At 35.2% G+C, this 21,660-nt stretch overlaps 1 protein-coding gene across 1 annotated transcript; it reads right to left on the bottom strand.

Moving 5' to 3' along the window:
• Nucleotides 1-10,765: 10,765 nt before the first annotated feature.
• LOC129641584 (olfactory receptor 6C2-like) lies at nt 10,766-11,701 on the bottom strand. Its single transcript, XM_055566259.1, has one exon. It carries the CDS (start codon nt 11,699-11,701, stop codon nt 10,766-10,768), a length of 936 nt encoding a protein of 311 aa, XP_055422234.1.
• Between the last annotated feature and the right edge of the window lie 9,959 nt (nt 11,702-21,660).

The following is a 21,660-nucleotide window of genomic DNA, read 5'->3' as shown; positions in this document are numbered from 1 at the left end:
GTCTCGTACACAGGGTTATTGTTACCATCTTTCTAAATTCCATATATATGCGTTAGTATACTGTATTGGTGTTTTTCTTTCTGGCTTACTTCACTCTGTATAATAGGCTCCAGTTTCATCCACCTCATTAGAACTGATTCAAATGTATTCTTTTTCATGGCTGAGTAATACTCCATTGTGTATATGTACCACAGCTTTCTTATCCATTCATCTGCTGATGGACATCTAGGTTGCTTGCATGTCCTGGCTATTATAAACAGTGCTGCGATGAACATTGGGGTACACATGTCTCTTTCCCTCCTGGTTTCCTCAGTGTGTATGCCCAGCAGTGGGATTGCTGGATCATAAAGCAGTTTTATTTCCAGTTTTTTAAGGAATCTCCACAATGTTCTCCATAGTGGCTGTACTAGTTTGCATTCCCACCAACAGTGTAAGAGGGTTCCCTTTTCTCCACACCCTCTCCAGCATTTATTACTTGTAGACTTTTGGATTGCAGCCATTCTGACTGGTGTGAAATGGTACCTCATAGTGGTTTTGATTTGCATTTCTCTGATAATGAGTGATGTTGAGCATCTTTTCATGTGTTTGTTAGCCATCTGTATGTCTTTTTTGGAGAAATGTTTATTTAGTTCTTTGGCCCATTTTTTGATTGGGTCATTTATTTTTCTGGAGTTGAGCTGTAGGAGTTGCTTGTATATTCTTGAGATTAGTTGTTTGTCAGTTGCTTCATTTGCTATTATCTTCTCCCATTCTGAAGGCTGTCTTTTCACCTTGCTAATAGTTTCCTTTGATGTGCAGAAGCTTTTAAGGTTAATTAGGTCCCATTTGTTTATTTTTGCTTTTATTTCCAATATTCTGGGAGGTGGGTCATAGAGGATCCTGCTGTGATGTATGTCAGAGAGTGTTTTGCCTATGTTCTCCTCTAGGAGTAATCCACTTTTAAAAACTAGTATTTTATTATCTAAATAACTTTATCCTCATTCACTTCTTCTGCTGTCCCTCTCATGACTTTTTGTTTAATACTTGTAGAATATAGGCAATATTTTGGTCAGAAAATTGTTAAAATACTTTAGATGTGGCATTCACAAGATTTTATGACATTATCACAATTTTTTTTAACTTCTAATCCATTAAATTAAGATTTAAACATTCCAATGTCTTGATGCAAATGTCATTAGTTAGAAGAATATCAGATTTGGAGTACTAGTTACACTCCCCAACCACTGTTTGCTTTCACCATGATTCAGTTTGTCATGGAAATACAAATAGTATCCTTTATATGCTAAGAATTAAATTTGTGTACTTTTGAAAGTTTTAGAACTACTAGCTCATAATAACTAGTATCTCATAATACTACTAGCTCATAATAACTAGTAACTAATAATACTTCTAGCTCATTAATAAATATATTATCACTTTTTCAGTGTCCTTGTTCACATTGCTTTTTTTCTTTTGTTGTTCACCATCCGTTCACTCACCATATGGTAATCACACTTTTGTCCTCATCATTCTAATGAAACAGTTTTTGACAAAGTCTATCAAAGACTCTTCTTTGGGGGGGGTATAAAATAGCAACAGACTTCTATTAAATGTGTAGTTTTGACTGCACATTATTCATAACATTTTCTCCTAACTTATCTTATTATTACACACATTGTTTTCTTCCTACCTTTTTGTTTCTATTTTCTGGGTCTTTGTCTTCTTGATTGTCTCTACTGTGTTTATATTTCTCAGTCTCCTCTCTTCTTTTCTTTAACATAACATGTCCACTAGGTGGATATATTTTTGAACTTCAAATTACTTAATTTCCAAAAAATAATTGCTTTTCAGAATTTCAGGTATGTAATCAAATGCACCTTGAACAACATCTCCACATTTCCCTCCTGTTTCTTTCCTTGGTTTCTTGCAATTAAACTAGTAGGTTTGACCAGGTATTGAACTCAACACTTTATATGGATTATCTATCCAGAATAGTTTTTTCCTGTTATACTATTTCTTCATTTATCTCTGTTCCTCAAGCTCCACTTCCATTTGGGGTGCAAATAATTGGCCACTAGTTTTTAGTTACAGAGAAGGCAATGGCACCCCACTCCAGTACTTTTGTCTGGAAAATCCCATGGATGGAGGAGCCTGGTAGGCTGCAGTCCATGGGGTCGCTAGAGTCAGACATGACTGAGTGACTTCACTTTCACTTTTCACCCTCATGCATTGGAGAAGGAAATGGCAACCCACTCCAGTGTTCTTGCTTGGAGAATCCCAGGGACGGGGGAGCCTGGTGGGCTGCCGTCTATGGGGTTGCACAGAGTCAGACACGACTGAAGCGACTTAGCAGCAGCAGTTTTTAGTTAAGGCATATATTCTTGAAACCTTATGCAACTCTGATATAAGGGTGGGTGTCATTCAAAGCAATCAATTTTTATTCCTATTTTGTTACAGACAGTCCCAGACTTAGAATGGTTACATTTATGAGTTTTTAACTTCATGATGGTACAGTCAATGAAATGTTCTTCAAATTTTGAAATTTGATCTCCCATAAGCTAGTGATATGGGGTGCAGTACTCTTTCATGATGCAGAACAGTAGGATCTGCAGTACCAAATCAGCCCTACTCCCCACCCCTGGAGTAAACAATCTGTACACTTACAATCATTCTCTTTTCACTTTGAGTACAGTAGTCAATAAATTACTTGAGATATCAACACAATTATAAAACAGGCTTTGTATTAGATGATTTTTCCCAACTGTAGGTGAATGTAAGTGTTCTGAGCCTGTATGAGTAGGCCTTAGAAATAGCTGTGAAAAAAAGAGAAGCAAAGAGCAAGGAGAAAAGAAAAGATATAAGCATCTGAATGCTGTGTTCCAAAGAAAGCAAGGAGAGATAAGAAAGCCTTCCTCAGGTATCAATACAAAGAAATAGAGGAAAATAACAGAATGGGAAAGACTAGAGATCTCTTCAAGAAAATTAGAGACACCAAGGGAACATTTCATGCAAAGATGGGCACAATAAAGGACAGAAATCGTATGGACCTAACAGAAGCAGAAGGTATGAAAAAGAGGTGGCAAGAGTACACAGAAGAATTGTACAAAAAAGAATTTCATGACCCAGATAATCACAATGGTGTGATCACTGAGGTAGAGCCAGACATCCTGGAACGTGAAGTCAAGTGGGCCTTAGAAAGCATCACTATGAACAAAGCTAGTGGAGGTGATGGAATTCCAGTTGAGCTCTTTCAAATCCTGAAAGATGATGCTGTGAAAATGCTGCACTCAATATGCCAGCAAATTTGGAAAACTCAGCAGTGGCCACAGGACTGGAAACACTCAATTTTCATTCCAATCCCAAAGAAAGGCAATGCCAAAGAATGTTCAAACTACTGCACAATTTCACTCATCTCACACGCTGGCAGAGTAATGCTCAGAATTCTCCAAGCCAGGGTTAAGCAATATGTGAACCGTGAACTTCCTGATGTTCAAGCTGGTTTTAGAAAAGGCAGAAGAGCCAGAGATCAAACTGTCAACATCCACTGGATCATGGAAAAAGCAAGAGAGTTCCAGAAAAAAACATCTATTTCTGCTTTATTGACTATGTCAAAGCCTTTGACTGTTTGGATCACAATAAACTGTGGAAATTCTTCAAGAGATGGGAATACCAGACCACCTGACCTGCCTCTTGAGAAATCTGTATGCAGGTCAGGAAGCAACAGTTAGAACTGGACATGGAACAACAGACTGGTTCCAAATAGGAAAAGGTGTACATCAAGGCTGTATATTGTCACCCTGCTTATTTAACTTACATGCAGAGTACATCATGAGAAACGCTGGACTGGAAGAAACACAAGCTGGAATCAAGATTGCCGGGAGAAATATCAATAACCTCAGATATGCAGATGACACCACCCTTATGGAAGAAAGTGAAGAGGAACTAAAAAGCCTCTTGATGAATGTGAAAGAGGAGAGTGAAAAAGTTGGCTTAAAGCTCAACATTCAGAAAATGAAGATGATGGCATCTGGTCCCATCACTTCATGGCAAATAGATGGGGAAACAGTGGAAACAGTGTCAGACTTTATTTTTTTGGGCTCCAAAATCACTGCAGATGGTGATTGCAGCCATGAAATTAAAAGGCGCTTACTCCTTGGAAGGAAAGTTATGACCAACCCTGATAGAATATTTAAAAGCCGAGACATTACTTTGCCAACAAATGTCCGTCTAGTCAAGGCTATGGTTTTTCCACTGATCTTGTATTGATGCGAGAGTTGGACTGTAAAGAAAGCTGAGCATCAAAGAATTGATGCTTTTGAACTGTGGTGTTGGAGAAGACTCTTGAGAGTCCCTTGGACTGCAAAGAGATCTGACCAGTCCATTCTAAAGGAGCTTGGTCATGGGTGTTCATTGAAAGGACTGATGTTGAAGCTGAAACTCCAATACTTTGGCCACCTCGTGTGAAGAGTTGACTCGCTGGAAAAACTGATGCTGGGAGGAATTGAGGGCAGGAGGAGAAGGAGACTACAGAGGATGAGATCTCTGGATGGCATCACCGACTTGATGGATATGAGTTTGAGTAAACTCTGGGAGTTGGTGATGGACAGGGACCCCTGGCGTGCTGCATTTCATGGGGTCACAAAGAGTCAGACACGACTGAGCAACTGAACTGAACTGAACTGAAACTCACATATTTCATGGGATTTTAAGATCAATGTTTCATTTTAATTTTTTTTTGTCTTGTTCTACCCATTCTTCTTTCTGATTGTATAGCTTAGTTTCTGTTTCAGCTATCCTGTATTAAAATTTGTGTGTGTGTTTTTTTTAATGTTCTACTTGTTTAATGATTGTGAACAAATAAAGTAATATGTGATTCTACAATACATAATCTATAATTACTTATAGATTATTTATTCCAAAATACATAAATACACATTTACCTGCTCATATTAACATTTTCCCATTGCTTGTTGCTATGATTGTCTACTGGTTTTTAAATAATCTCCAGTTTTCATCTAGAAACCAAATTCCCTTATTAATTACACTGCTTTCCTATTAGTGTTTCTTGAGTTTTCTGAATATGTAAGAATTTCCTCAAGATTTAAAAAACCATCAAATTTCATCAATTTTAAGACATCAATTTAAGACATACAATTTTACTGGATATTACTACTGAAAACAAAAAGTTGCTGATTAAACTGAATCATGATTGATATCATTCATTGCATGACATGTAAGACCTCCATTTCAGAAAAGCAAAATTTGAGTAAGACTTTGAAGTCAATCAAATGCAATCATTTATTTATTCTCCCTCATATTTTCCTGATTATTTTGTTTTCTTATGTTATTGCATGTCCCAGATCTTCCAATAAAATATTGAGCATTTGTCTTTTACTCATTACATTCATTTGGGTGGGATTTAGCTATGCTGTTGGACATTTTATTTATTTAAATTTATTTATTTTAATTGGAGGCTGATTACTTTACAATATTGTGGTAGTCTTTGCCATAAATTCACATGAATCAGCCATGGGTGTACATGTGTTCCCCATCCTGAACCCCCCTCCCACATCCTTCCCCATATCCCTCAGGGTCATCCCAGTATACCAGCCCTGAGTACCCTGTCTCATGCACTGAACCTGGACTGGTGATCTATTTCATATATGATAATATACATATTTCAGTGCTATTCTCTCAAACCATCCCACCCTCGCCTTCTCCCACAGAGTCCAAATTCTGTTCTTTACATCTGTGTTTCTTTTGCTGTCTTGCGTATAGGGTCATCGTTATCATCTTTCTAAATTCCATATATATGCATTAATATACTGTATTGGTGTTTTTCTTTATGACTTACTTTGCTCTGTATAATAGGCTCTAGTTTCATCCACCTCATTAGAACTGATTCAAATGCATTCTTTTTAATAGCTGAGTAATATTTCCATTGTGTATATGTACCACAGCTTTCTTATCCATTCGTCTGCCGATGGACATCTAGGTGGCTTTCATGTCCTGGCTATTGTAAACAGTGCTGCGATGAACATTGGGGCACACGTATCTCTTTCAATTCTGGTTTCCTTAGTGTCTATGCCCAGCAGTGGCATTTCCGGTCGTATGGCAGTTCTATTTCCAGTTTTTAAGGAATCTCCACACTATTCTCCATAGTGGCTGTACTAGTTTACATTCCCACCAACAGTGTAAGAGGGTTCCTTTTTCTCCGCACCCTCTCCAGCATTTATTGTTTGTAGACTTTTTGATAGCAGCCATTCTGACTAGCGTGAGATGGTACCTGACTGTGATTTTGATTTACATATTTCTGATAATGAGTGATGTTGAGCAACTTTTCATGTGTTTGTTAGCCATCTGTATATCTTCTTTGGAGAAATGTCTGTTTAGTTCTTTGGCCCATTTTTTTTTTTTTTTAATTGGGTTGCTTATTTTTCTGGAATTGAGCTGCAGGAGTTGCTTGTATATTTTGAGATGGATTCTTTGTCACTTGCTTCATTTGCTATTATTTTCTCCCATTCTGAAGGCTATCTTTTCACCTTGCTTATAGTTTCCTTCGTTGTGCAAAAGCTTTTAAATTTAATTGGGTCCCATTTTTTTATTTTTGCTTTTATTTCCATTACTCTGGGAGGTGGGTCATAGAGGATCCTGATATAATTTATGTCAGAGAGTGTTTTGCCTATGTTTTCCTCTAGGACTTTTATTTTTTATTTATTTATTTATTTTTAAATTTTATTTTATTTTTTAACTTTACAATATTGTATTGGTTTTGCCTCTAGGACTTTTATAGTTTCTGGTCTTACATTTAGATCTTTCATCCATTTTGAGTTTATTTTTGTGTATGGTGTTTGAAAGTGTTCTAGTTTCATTCTTTTACAAGTGGTTGACCAGTTTTCCCAGCACCACTTGTTAAAGATTGTCTTTTCTCCATTGTATATTCTTGCCTCCTTTGTCAAAGATAAGGTGTCCATGGGTGCATGGATTTATCTCTGGGCTTTCTATTTTGTTCCATTGATCTATGTTTCTGTCTTTGTGCCAGTACCATACTGTCTTGATGACTGTGGCTTTGTAGTAGAGCCTGAAGTCAGGCAGGTTGATTCCTCCATTCCTCAGTTCCATTCTTCTTTCTCAAGATTGCTTTGGCTATTCGAGGTTTTTTGTATTTCCATACAAATTGTGAAATTATTTGTTATAGTTCTCTGAGAAAATACAGTTGGTAGCTTGATAGGAATTGCATTGAATCTATAGATTGCTTTGGGTAGTATACTCATTTTCATTATATTGATTCTTCTGATCCATGAACATGGTATATTTCTCCATCTATTTGTGTCATTTTTTATTTCTTTCATCAGTGTTTTATTGTTTCCTAAGGCAATGGCACCCCACTCCAGTACTCTTGTCTCGAAAATCCCATGGACAGAGGAGCCTGGAGGGCTGCAGTCCATGGGGTCGCTAGGAGTCGGACACAACCAAGCGACTTCACTTTCACTTTTCCCTTTCATGCATTGGAGAAGGAAATGGCAATCCACTCCGGCGTTCTTGCCTGGAGAATCCCAGGGATGGGGGAGCCTGGTGGGCTGCCGTCTATGGGGTCGCACAGAGTTGGACACGACTGAAGCAACTTAGCAGCAGAATAGGTCTTTTATTTCTTTAGGTAGCTTTATTCCTAAGTATTTGATTCTTTTCATTACAATGGTGAATGGAATTTTTCCCTTAATTTCTCATTCTGTTTTCTTATTGTTAGTGTATAGGGATGCAAGGGATTTCTGAATGTTAATTTTATATCCTGCAACTTTCCTATATTCATTGATTAGCTCTAGTATTTTTCTGGTGGAGTCTTTAGGGTTTTCTATGTATAGGATCATGTCATCTGCAAACAGTGAGAGTTTTACTTCTTTTCCAATCTGGATTCCTTTTTATTTCTTTTTTTTCCTCTGATTGCTGTGGCCAAAACTTCCAAAACTATGTTGAATAGTAGTGGTGAAAGTGGGCACCCTTGTCTTGTTCCTTACTTTAGGGGAAATGCTTTCATCTTTTCACCATTGAGGATAATGTTTGCTGTGGATTTATCATGTATGGCTTTTATTATGTTGAGGTATGTTCCTTCTATGCCTGCTTTCTGCTTTTTAAATCATAAATGGATGATGAATTTTGCCAAAAGCTGTCTCTGCATCTATTGAGATAACCATATGGTTTTTATCTTTCACTTTGTTAATGTGGTGTATCGCATATATTAATTTACAGATATTAAAGAATACTTGCATCCCTGTGATAAAGCCCACTTGGTCATGATGTATGATCTTTTTGATATGTTGTTGGATTCTGTTTGCTAGAATTTTGTTAAGGATTTTTGCATCTATAGTCATCAGTGATATTGGCCTGTAGTTTTCTTTCTTTCTTTCTTTTTTTTTTTTTTTTGTGGCATCTTTGTCAGGTTTTGGTATTAGGGTGATGGTGGCCTCATAGAATGAGTTTGGAAGTTTACCTTCCTCTGCAATTTTCTGGAAGAGTTTGAGTAGGATAGGTGTTAACTCTTCTCTAAATTTTTGGTAGAATTCAGCTGTGAAGCCATCTGGTCCTGGGCTTTTGTTTGCTGGAAGATTTCTGATTACAGTTTTGACTTCTGTGCTTGTGATGGGTCTGTTAAGATTTTCTATTTCTTCCTCATTCAGATTTGGAAAGTTATACTTTTCTAGAATTCGTCCATTTCTTCCAAGTTCCATTTTATTGGCATATAGTTACTGATAGTAATCTCTTATGATCCTTTGTATTTCTGTGTTGTCTGTTGTGATTTTTCCATTTTCATTTCTAATTTTGTTGATTTGGTTCTTCTCCCTTTTTTTCTTGATGAGTCTGACTAACGGTTTGTCTATTTTATTTATATTCCCAAAGAACCAGCTTTTAGCTTTGTTGATTTTTCTATGGACTCCTTTGTTTCTTTTGCATATATTTTTGCCTTAATTTTTAAGATTTCTTTCCTTCTACTAACCCTGGAGTTCTTCATTTCTTCCTTTTCTAGTTGCTTTAGGTGTAAAGTTAGTTTATTTATTTGAGTTTTCTCTTGTTTCTTGAGGTAAGCTTGTATTGCTACAAACCTTCCCCTTAGCACTGCTTTTACTGAATCCCATAGGTTTTGGGTTGTTGTGTTTTCATTTTAGGACTTCCCTGGTGGCTCGTTTCTATGCATATTTTATTTTTTAAAAAATATCTTCTGTGATTTGTTGTTTATTCAGAAGCGTGTTGTTTAGCCTCCATATGTTTGTATTTTTAATAGTTTTTTTTCCCTGTAATTGACATCTACTCTGACTGCATTGTGATCAGAAAAGATGCTTGGGATGATTTCAATTTTTTTTTTTTTGAATTTACCAAGGTTAAATTTATGGCCCAGGATGTGATCTATCCTGGAGAAGGTTCTGTATGCACTTGAGAAAAAGGTGAAATTCATTGCTTTGTGGTGAAATGTCTTATAGATACCAATTAGGTCTAACTGGTCCATTGTGTCATTTAAAGTTTGTGTTTCCTTGCTAACTTTCTGCTTAGTTGATCTATCCATAGGGTGAGTGGGGTATTAAAGTCTCCCACTATTATTGTGCTACTGTTAATTTCCCCTTTCATACTTGTTAGCATTTGCCTTACATATTGCAGTGCTCTTATATGGGTGCATATATATTTATAATTGTTATATCTTCTTCTTGGATTGACTCTTTTATCATTATGTAGTGTCCTTCTTTGTCTCTTTTCACAGCCTTTATTTCAAAGTCTATTTTACCTGATATGAGTATTTCTACTCCTGCTTTCTTTTGGTCTCCATTAGCATAAAATATTTTTTTTCCAGCCCTTCACTTTTAGGCTGTATGTGTCCCTTGTTTTGAGGTGGGTCTCTTGTAGTGCTGTTGGACTTTTTAAAGAATTGGCTTTTAATCTCTTTAGCTTACTTAGTTGACTTCATTTTCTACCCATAGTAAGTTACATTTTCCATTTACTTTTGTTAATTCTTCATTTTTTTTTCCAATTTATTCAGATGAGTACAAATTCCCCTCTTTGGGGCTAGTTTGCATTTTTGTAAATAATGAATAATTTAAGATAACAGAATTCCAATTGACTGTAGCTTTTTCAGTGTTCCAAATAATTTGTGATGTTTGTCTGCATTTCATTGCTTTCCTGATAGTAATTAGTTGATGTGGTGCAAAAACTATAATTTTCAAGAAATTACATTTGTGTGGATTTTTCTAGTTGTTGTATCTAATAATTTAGATAATTATGATAGAATCTGGAATATAAAAGCTGAATTGGTGTTAGATGTTGGCACAAATATCAAATATACTGGGTAATGTTTTTTCCTTGACCAACAGCTGCAGAAGCTACAGATAATACTTCTCAGGAAAAAATGTAATCTTTCCATGAAAATAAGTACGGTTTTCTAATTCAAACTTTCATTAAATGTGCATCTATCGTGTCACAAGTGCTCTTACTACAGTAATCCTGAGACTTCAGCCTTAAGTCTCTGTGATCTATAGTGCAGCCTTTGCTCCCATATGCCTGCCTATACTCTCCTGATTATCCACATACTTTTATAGGTTATTGCTCTACTTAGTTAAATCACTATTTCTAATACATTCTCTTGACAACTTTTAACATAGATTCAAAAGAATATTTATTAAATTTTATCTGATATATACGTGTGTTCATAGTAATAATATGTATTTTGCTATTAATAAATTATAAGCTTCAAAAATATTTCCTTCCTATCCTTTTGAGATGATATTTTTAAAATATTTTTTTCTTACTTAGATGAGAACAAAGCAATTCTTTTGATTGAGTCCTTAAAGGCTTTCTTAACTTGGTTGTTTCTCAAGGTATAAATAAATGGATTCAACATAGGTGAAACAGAAAAAATGAGGAGTGAAACCACTTTTTTAATAGCCACTTCTTCCTTTGCCGTAGGATTCATGTAGATGAAAATGCATGTGCCATAGGTGATAGAAACCACAGTCATGTGAGAAGAACAGGTTGAAGAGGCCTTTTTCCTTTGCTGAGCAGAAGGGAACCTCAAAATTGTCTTCACAATGCAAGCATATGACAGAACTACACAAGTAAGAGTCATGTTTAGGGTCAGCACAGCACAGATTATAACCGTCTGTTCCATCAGCCATGTGTCTGAGCATGAGATTTTCACTAAAGGAAATGCATCACAGCCAAAGTGATCAATCTTGTTAGAATCACAAAATTTTAGATTTAAACCCAGGCTAAGTGGTGGGATTAATACACACAAACCAGACATCCAGCAAGAGATGATGAGAATTCTGCAGACTCTATTGCTCATGATGGTCACATAGTGCAAGGGCTTGCAGATGGCCAAGTAGCGGTCATAGGACATGGTGGCCAGCAGAAAAAATTCTGTTACTCCACACAGATCAGTAAAAAATACTTGAAGGGCACAAGAATTATAGGTAATGACCCTGTCACCTGTAGCTATGCTATACAGGTATCTGGGGATACAAGAAGATGTGAAAGAGATCTCCAAGAAGGAGAAATTTTTTAAGAAAAAGTACATTGGCGTTTTCAGGTGGGAATCCACAAAGGTGAGTATGATGATGATCAGGTTTCCAGTTAAACTCAGTGTGTAGGTAAGGAATAGAAAGATAAAAATTAAACCCTGCAGCTCAGGGTCATCTGTCAGTCCCAGCAGAATGAATTTTGTTACTGTACTGTTTCTCATCACTGACTTCTCACTTCTCTCCAATCTGTATGTGATATTCAGAGAAATTTGCTTATAGACTATTTTAACTGATTTAAAATTTAACACATTTAATCTTTTAGTTTATATATATAATGTGTTATATATATAATGTATTTTATATATATATATATATACACCACACTATATATATGTATATACATAAACACGTGTATTTTGTCTGTCTATCATGTGTTTAAAATTTTCCATTGTGACTAAGTAGATGCTGAGGAGCTACACTTTTATAGGTTGCAATAATATCTTTTGACTTTCAAAATTTTTCCTTATTCAGAAATGGAATCAGAAAATTGCATCCTTGATTTTGTATCTTTTCTTGACACTTTGAATCTTTTAAAAACAGTGCTAAAATAACTGGGGTTTACTTCATAGACTCTAGAGAAAAATCTGAGGTCTTTGTTCCAAAAGAAAATTTTGTATGCTAGTTTCTTTTTAGGTTAAATGTGCTTAATTCTTACAAATAAGCTAAGCCCTGCTGCTTGCCCATCACCCACTGCTACATAGTGCACTTCCCCCCCCCCCCATCATTGCCTTTACTGACCATGTGTGTTACCCTGCTGCTGATATATATGATAATCACCTTCTATTCCCTTCTACATCTTCCAGCCAAGGAATTAATCTTCATTGATACTACACCAGTAGAGACTCAAATATTTCTAATATACAATTATTGTTTCTTATCTTGAGATTTTCTAACATCAATGAATAGAAAAAAATTCACCCTTTTTGTGATTGGTTCTTTTGTTTTACAAGTGTATTTACTTTATTGTTTAACTTATTGTATTCTTTTCTTACTGAGGTTGGTCAGGATTCACTGTACTTACTTAGGTCCAATGTTTCTGATATAGAGTAAAATCACTGACTGACGATTACAGCTTACTTGAAAGTTAAAATCTTCTTAAGAAATTTACTCTCCCATTCAACAGCTGTCAAGTATTTATATCAAATTGATATGTAGAAGAAATAGACATACATATGTAATTGCAGCCCATCTACCTTCCTTTCATCTTTCATAATAATCTCTCAGATGATATGTGCATCATTGTGAAATTTTACTCTGCCTTTCAAACTTTGACCATCACGCAATTCTTGAAATACATCTATTTTTTTTACAAGACTATTTTATAATAGAAGTTAGTAAGCATATTGACAATAAAATGTTAGTATCTGGTTTCTGATTATTCTTTCAAACCAATGTTCAGTATGAACACAGGGCTACGTAATGAGATGTGTCATTTTAGTACTTATGTTATTTTTGGGGGTACGTAAAGAGGAATGAAAGGGCAGGCTTAAATACTTCTATATACAGGAAAACACTATTTTTATTTGAGATGTATCTATCCAAAGTTATCTTGAATATTTCTTACATTAACTTTGATACAGAATTTTTTACATATGACATACACTTCCCAGGAAATGAAATTTATTCACCCAAGGGAAATTCATTCTAAAAACTGGCATCTCAAAAATATATTTTAATACATTAAAAATAGAAATTACTACTGAAATTTTTTTTGTTTCCAGCGGAAAATATAACCAAGATCCTATGAAAGGAATTAAATCCAAGAGACAAACTTTATCATACTTACTTTTCTATGAGTAAATCAAAGCTTCTGGTGCTTGTTTAAACATCAAAAAATTAAGATTACAATGCTAATAGTCATATTTTAATAAAGATGTTTATGTCTTCACACTAATTGGCATGTCTGGGAAAGAATAGCGCTCCCTTTGTTCACCATCTCCAACAAATTGAAAAGATTTGTTTATGATGGGCTTAGTGCTATTATGAACGTCCAAATATTTTCTTACTATCTCCATGATTGAAACAAAAATAAATTACAGTAAGAGCTCAGGAATTCTCTTAACTGCTAGAGGAGATATGTGTTAAGCCAGCAGGACAGAGAGAAATGTTTTTACAGTCAGCGTCAAATGTCACTTTATTTTTAATTTGCAGAAAATACCACTAAGTGACAAAAACAAATGGTCCTTGCTGACCTACAATCAAGAGTCATTATTTAATCTGAGTAATGAAGTTTGGAAAAAACACAACACAGGCTTCAGTGGGGACTGTGTCTTTGGAGACAGGAGGATGTTACAGCAGCATTTGACACAGGTCAGGAGGACAATGGTATCATTTAAATTACATAAATCATTAAAAAAATTCTTTCACATCAGAAGGCATTTTGAAAGTTTTAATTGTTTAATTATATGAATAAAATCCTTAATTATATGAATGTTTATTATTGGACCATTCCTATCAGATAAGAGAAAGGAAAAGTTTATAAAATTACACAAGCCTAACATTTACATTACAGACCTTATCCTTCTAGATATTTCTATCTCAGCCCAGACTATGCTATAGTATTCATGAATATGTAAAAATTTGCCACCATATCTTGTAATTGGATACAAAACATGTTTTTATGGTTGTACAACAATATGGGCTTCCTAGGTGGCCCAGAGGTAAAGAATCCTCCTCCAGTGCAGGAGTTATAGGAGATGCCGGTTCAATCCCTGGGTGGGGAAGATCCCCTGGAGAAAGAAATGGAAACCTACTCCAGTATTCTTGCCTGGGAAATCCCATGGACAGAGGAGCCTGATGGGCTACAGTTCACAGGATTGCAGAGTCAAACAAGACTGAGCAACTGAGCACAACACATGTATGCAAGCAATATGAACACATGTATGCACAGCAATATGAATGTATTTGATGTCATTGAATTTTGTATTTAATGACACAAAAATGGTCAATTTTGTTATGTATATTTCATGAAAATAGTAACATACACTTTTATATATTTAAACATTGTTTATCACAGAGAATCAATTTCTTTTTCCCAAAATAACATTGCCTCAATGACAATTTTGGTCAGTTTTAAAACAAAACCTGAACTAAGTGTAGAATTATTTTTATTGTCCAAGGTTGCTGATTATTCTATCAAAAGGATGCTCATACAAATATATTTTAATGTGTGAGAATAATTTATAGAAGTGAAATTTCTCAATAAAAATATTTCAGTTTTAGAAAATTTATATAATATTATGGCTCAGCTGGTAAAGAATCCACCTGGTAAAGAATGTGGGAGACCTAGGTTCGATCCCTGTATTGGGGAGATCTCCTGGAGAAGGGAAAGGCTACTCACTCCAGTCTTACGGCTTGAAGAGTTTCATGGACTGTATAGTCCATGGGGTTGCAAAGACTTGAACATGACTGAGTGACTTTCACTTCACTTCACTTCATAGAAATCATAAGATCAGTTTATATCAAACATTTGCACCATAATTAGATTTGGTAAATTATTTTTTATACCTATTCATGTCTTGTTCTTTTAAATTTCTTATATATGCATTTCAAGATTTTAAGCCTTTAAATTTTGATACTAATTTTTGTCATATAATTCATAGTTTTATACAACTATCAAATATTTTTTGCTCTTTAGCATTTAACTACATATGAGATATAATTGACATACAATAAACTGCACTACTTAAAGTGTGCAATTTGATATTTTGACATATGTGTACTCCTGTCACCCCATCAAACTAATCTTTCATTTTCCAAAGTTTCCTTGTGCTCCTATTTAATCACTCTTTCCTGCCCATCCTTACTGCTGCTGCTACTCACAGTCAATCATCCATCCATCTCTATTATTATAGATTAGTCTGCATTTTCTAAAATATTTTATGAATGGAGTCATGGCATGCATTTATTTTTTAATTTTTCTAAAACATATTTTTTTCACCTTTACTGAGGTATGAATGAGAATATATGTATATATAAGGTATACAATTTGATAGTTTCTTATAAATGTATGTTGAGATAGCCACCACAATGAAAGCTCACTAGCATTCACTAGTTGAAACAGTTATGGTTGCTTTGTTTTGGCTTATATTTATGGCTTTTTTATAGTTAAAATTTTGAATTATTTAAATGTAACCAATTTGCATGAATAAAAAATAAAATTTTTCATTTGAGATTTTTTTTGTGTCTGAAGCAATTTTAAAAAAAGAATGATTTTCTTAATGAACTGAAAATATCCAACTTTGATATAACAAGTAAAGTAAAACTTTATATAAAAATAAAGGCTACATTTTAGTGTATGCTTTTGTGATCTCAAATGTTCTACTGAACATTTTATCTTTTTTAAAGCAAGTACCATACTAATTTGATTTCACTGATCTATAATATGTTTTGATATTATTTAAAATAAGCTTCTATTCACTAATCATTTTTCATTTATGTGTTACTCATTCATGAGATTTAACTATTTCATACTGAGATAATTTGTGCAATTAAAATTTTTTAAAAAGTTGATTCTAACTGGAATTGTGTTAAATTTATCTATTGAGTGGGCAAATTAATATTTTATTTTGTAACACCTTGAATTCAGAATAGAATCTATTCTTTAGCAGTTATATTGATTGCTTTGATGAACGGGCTTATTGCTGCTATAAATGTAGTCAATTGACTTTTCATTTCCATTTATCCTTTCTTCATCCAAATAACTAAATGTTCTTATTGTCTGTAAGTTTTCTATTAGATTTCATTGACTCTAATTAAATGTATGTCACTATTTTATGTACTTTTATGAAAAAGTAGTGAATAAAATATGTAAAATGTTAAGATGGGGAAACAGTGGCTGACTTTATTTTTCTGGGCTCCCAAATCACTGCAGATGGTGATTGCAGCCATGAAATTAAAAGATGGTTACTCCTTGGAAGGACAGTTATGACCAACCTAGACAGCATATTAAAAAGCAGAGACATCACTTTGTCAACAAAGGTCCATCTAGTCAAGGCTATGGTTTTTCCAATGGTCATGTATGGATGTGAGAGTTGGTCTATAAAGAAAGCTGAGCACCGAAGAATTGATGCTTTTGAACTGTGGTGTTGGAAAAGACTCCTGAGAGTCCCTTGGACTGCAAGGAGGTCCAACCAGTCCATCCTAAAGGAAATCAGTCCTGAATCTTCATTGGAAGGACTGATGCTGAAGCTGAAACTCCAATATTTTGGCTGCCTGATGTGAAGACCTGACTCATTTGAAAAGACCCTGATGCTGGGAAAGATTGAGGGCAGGAGGAGAAGAGGACGACAGAGAATGAGGTGGTTGGATGGCATCACCGACTCAATGGACATGGGTTTGAGTGGACTCTGGGAGTTGCTGATGGACAGGGAGGCCTGGCATGCTGCAGTTCATGAGGTCGCTAAGAGTCGGACATGACTGAATGGCTGGACTGAACTGAACTGAAGATGGTGATCACTGTAAAGTACATTCACTTCTCGAACAGGTAAAAACTTGAAAAAATATGGCTTTCATAATTTCTAACTAGAGTGGTTTCATAAGTTCATTCCGATAATTCCAACTATTTTATTATTTATCTTATGGAATTTTCAAGATGGAAATGGAATGCTGATTATCAGTGATGAAAGTGAGCATCCCTTACTTGTTTCTTTTTTTTTCTCATTTGTTTTTGATTTTAATTAAGATAAGTACACAGTAGAATAAAAGTATGTGGCTTTTATTTCTTTAGAAATTTCTATTTTATTGTGGTAGTTTATCATATTCTTATTTTACTTTAAACGTATTCAGTTCAGTTCAGTCGCTCAGTCGTGTCTGACTCTGAGACCCCATGAATCGCAGCACGCCAGGCCTCCCTGTCCATCACCAACTCCCGGAGTTCACTCAAACTCACTTCCATCGAGTCTGTGATGCCATCCAACCATCTCATCCTCTGTCGTCCCCTTCTCTTCCTGCCCCCAATCTCTCTCAGCATCAGAGTCTTTTCCAGTGAGTCAACTCTTCACATGAGGTGGCCAAAGTACAGGAGTTTCAGCTTTAGCATCATTTCTTCCAAAGAACACCCAGGACTCATCTCCTTTAGAATGGACCGGTCGGATCTCCTTGCAGTCCAAGGGACTCTCAAGAATCTTCTCCAACACTGTGGTTCAGAAGCATCAATTCTTTGGCGCTCAGCTTTCTTCACAGTCCAACTCTCACATCAATACATGACCACTGGAAAAACCATAACCTTGACTAGATGGACTTTTGTTGGCAAAGTAATGTCTCTGCTTTTCAATATGCTAAGTTGGTCATAACTTTCCTTCCAAGGAGTAAGCATCTTTTAATTTCATGGCTGCAGTCACCATCTGCAGTAATTTTGGAGCCCTCCAAAATAAAGTCTGACACTGTTTCCACTGTTTCCCCATCTATTTCCCATGAAGTGATAGGACCAGATGCCATGATCTTAGTTTTCTGAATGTTGAGCTTTAAGCCAACTTTTTCACTCTCCTCTTTCACATATTCAGGTTAATGATGCATAAAATATACATATTTAAATTGCTAAAATCTATATTTTTATATCTTCTGCTTATCATTTAGAACAAATTGTATTTATAGTTATTTTATTTTTTAATGGTGTTTCAAGGCCATACAAACAATGTTGAATAACAAGGATGAGATTGTTGTTGTTGTCGTCACCTCTTGTGTTGTTGGAAGAGAGTGTTTGTTTTGACTGGGCTTCTTTCCCACTTTGGCTCAGCCTCTTCATTCTTTCTGTTGTCGTTTTTCTGCTGTTCCCTGATAGTATATTGGACACCTATCTTCATGGGGAGTTCATCTTTCAGTGTTATATCTTCTTGCCTTTTCATAAACTATTCACGAGGTTCTCAAGGTAAGAATACTGAAGTGGTTTGCCATTCCCTTTTCCAGTGGACCAAATTTTGTCAGGCCATGGCCTGATGTGCTGTGATTCATGGGGTCACAAATAGTCGGACACGACTGAGCGACTGAACTGAACTGAACTATCAGGGACATGACCTTCAGCCAATCAATGTAGCTGGATGACACACCTGGTGCCCTGACTGTCTCACTGCTGGTCCTCATGGAGTGATGAAATTAGACATCCATATTTGGTTCTTGATTTATATACATAGTCTGAAAGAAAAAAAAAAAAAAAGAAAGTTGCACAGTCCTGTTTGACACTGTAATCCTATGGACTGTAACCTGTCCTGCTTCTCTATCCATGGAATTCTCCAGGCAAGAATACTGGAATGGGCTAACAATTCCTTCTCCAGGGATCCTCCCAACCCAAGGATCGAACCTGGGTTGCAGGCAGATTCTTTAACAACTGAACCACTAGGGCGTGAGTGTTAGTTGCTCAGTCGTGCTCGGCTCTTTGCAACCCCATGGATTGCAGCCCACCAGGTTCCTCTGTCCATGGGATTTTCCAGGCAAGGATACAAGAATGGTTTGCCATTTCTTTCTCCAAGGGATCTTCCCCACCAAGGGATTGAACCTGGGTCTCTCGTACTGCAGGCAGATTCTTTACCATCTGAGCTACAAGCCCTAGTGTTTTCATAGTCTATTGGTAATTTATTCTTTAAAATAAATTTTATTTCTTGTGAATAGTTTTATTTATCATTTTATCATGTTCTCATTTAATTGTGAATTTTTCATGAGTATTAAATTTTATGAAAGGGTTTTCACCATCTACTTATCTACTTTTCTGATTGTATTGTTAAAGATTGATATGATAAAGTATGTGGATAGATTTTACTGAGGTATAGCTTTTCCTTTTAAATTAAACTCTACTTGGTCCTATTCTATTTTTTCTTTTAATATGTCCCTAACATGTACTTAAAAATATTTTATAGAGAAAAATCTTTATTTGTACACTTAAATGAACTTAAATTTTTTTTTTTTGATTTGGAATGGATTCATTTAGGCTGAAATTATTTAGGACATTTATTAAGTCATTGAGAATTAAAAAAATTTTTTTTCTTTCCACTTTACAGTCTGAAATTTATTCATTTTCCCAATAAATTATATGGGTATTACTATATTTAAATGCATAATTTCTTTTTTCATATTTTACCAAGAAGTTTTTCTTTCAGTTCTTTAGTAAAATTTATTGCAAAATTGAATGAAGCATGTATTTATATCTATTTGAATCTCCTATGTATTCATATTTATATCTTGTTTCCAATTCTTAACCTCAAATATATTGCTTTTTTACTTTTTTCTCTGTATTTGGGTATGTAAGATTATTTTTCCCTAAGTTTTACAGAGAATCAACCTCTGAATTATTTACCTTAAAGTTAGCACTGAATTGCTTTTCTTTTTATCGTCAACTTTCATTGTTCACTCTACATTGTTTCATTGTATAGTTTTTCTAGTTGCTTAAAATGAGTATGTCACTTTATTTTTAATCTACTTTGAAAAATGTTATTATCAAAGATTAGTAAGTACATAAATTACTCTCAAGTAAAAATTCATACATGCAAATGTGCTTTAGACATACAAACTTTATAAATGTGTGCTTTATATGGATATTTATCATGTTATTGTTTGCTGTGTGTTCTCTCTGTTCTAGTTGACTCTTTTTGACCCCATAGGCTAGCCTACCAGGTTCCTCTGTCCATGGAATTTTTCAGGCAAAAATACTGGAGCTGGTTGCCATTTCCTACTCCAGGGGATCTTCCCAACTCAGAGATCAAACCCACATCTACTGTGTCTCCTGCAATGGCTCATTTACTACTGAGCCATCTGGGAAGCCCTATTGTTGTCTAGGTATGCTCTAACTTGTCTCAAAATTTTAATTGTTATTGAAGTTGGGTACTTAAGTTTAAATGGTTTATTTTAAATATTTACACGTAAAGTTTTATTTCTGATTTATAGACTTTAAAATGCCACTTCTGTGTTTTACAATCAAGGTTTAAATTTTCAATACATTAGAGAATCTGTTTCTCTCTCATTTTTTAAAAATTGATCTGAATTTGTGGTTGGATAGATTGAATTATAATTTTGCTTTCCATTGAATGTATATCAAATTGGTAATCTTAGTTTCATGTTACTGTATCATTTCTAAATTTTTTGAACATGCAACTATTGAGATCTTATATTCCACCTCTGTGTTGTATTTAAATTTATTTTGGTTTGATACATTTTGAAGTGTCTTTATTCATATTGCTGACAAAAATTCATAAAGTCAAAGCTATGGTTTTTTCCAGTAGTCATATACAGATGTGAGAGTTGGACCATAAAGAACGCTGAGCACCAAAGTATTGATGGTTTCAGACTGCGGTGCTAGAGAAGATTCTTGAGAGTCCTTTGTACAGCAAGGAGAAAAAGCCAGTCAATCCTAAAGGAAATCAACCCTGAATATTCATTGGAAGGACTGATGCTGATGCTGAAACTCCAAAACTTTGGTTACCTGTTGCAGAGAGCTAACTCTCTGCAAAAGACCCTGATGCTGGGAAAGATTGAGGGCCGAGGAAAAGGGGGTGACAAAAGAAGAGATGGTTGGATGGCATTACTGACTCAATGGACAGGAGTTTGAGCAAACTCTGGGAGATAGTGAAGGATGGGGAAGCCTAGTGTGATGGAGTCCATTGGATCACAAAAAGTTGGACGTGACTCAGTGACTGAACAACTGAAACTTTCACTTTTTATTACTGAATTATACCTTACAACTTTTAATCCAAATATTATTATAAGCATATCCATTTGGATGGAATTATTAAACAAATTTGGAATAGAGGAATCAAATTGTAATAGTACACAATCAGTAAAGTTAAAGAAGTTGTTAAATGTTAAAATAAAAACAAACAAACAAAAAAAACTTGATATGAGATTACTGTTGTTCAGTTGCTAAGCCATGTCTTACTCTTTGTGACCCTATAGATTGCAGCAATCCGGGCTTCCCTGCCCTTCACTAACTCCTGGAGCTTGCTCAAAGTCATGCCCATTGAGTCAGTGATGCCACCCAACCATCTCATCCTCTGTCATCCCCTTCTCCTCCTGACTTCAATCATTCCCAGCATCAGGGTCTTTTCCCATGAGTCAGTTCTTCCTATCAGGTAGCCAAAGTATTGGAGTTTCAGCTTCAGCATCAGTCCTTCCAATGAATATTCAGGATTGATTT

The sequence above is a fragment of the Bubalus kerabau genome, chromosome 1 (assembly GCF_029407905.1).
Source record: "Bubalus kerabau isolate K-KA32 ecotype Philippines breed swamp buffalo chromosome 1, PCC_UOA_SB_1v2, whole genome shotgun sequence".
Classification (NCBI taxonomy): domain Eukaryota; kingdom Metazoa; phylum Chordata; class Mammalia; order Artiodactyla; family Bovidae; genus Bubalus; species Bubalus kerabau.
Note: the sequence above shows the minus strand (reverse complement) of the source record. Positions and strands in the feature narration are given on the sequence as shown.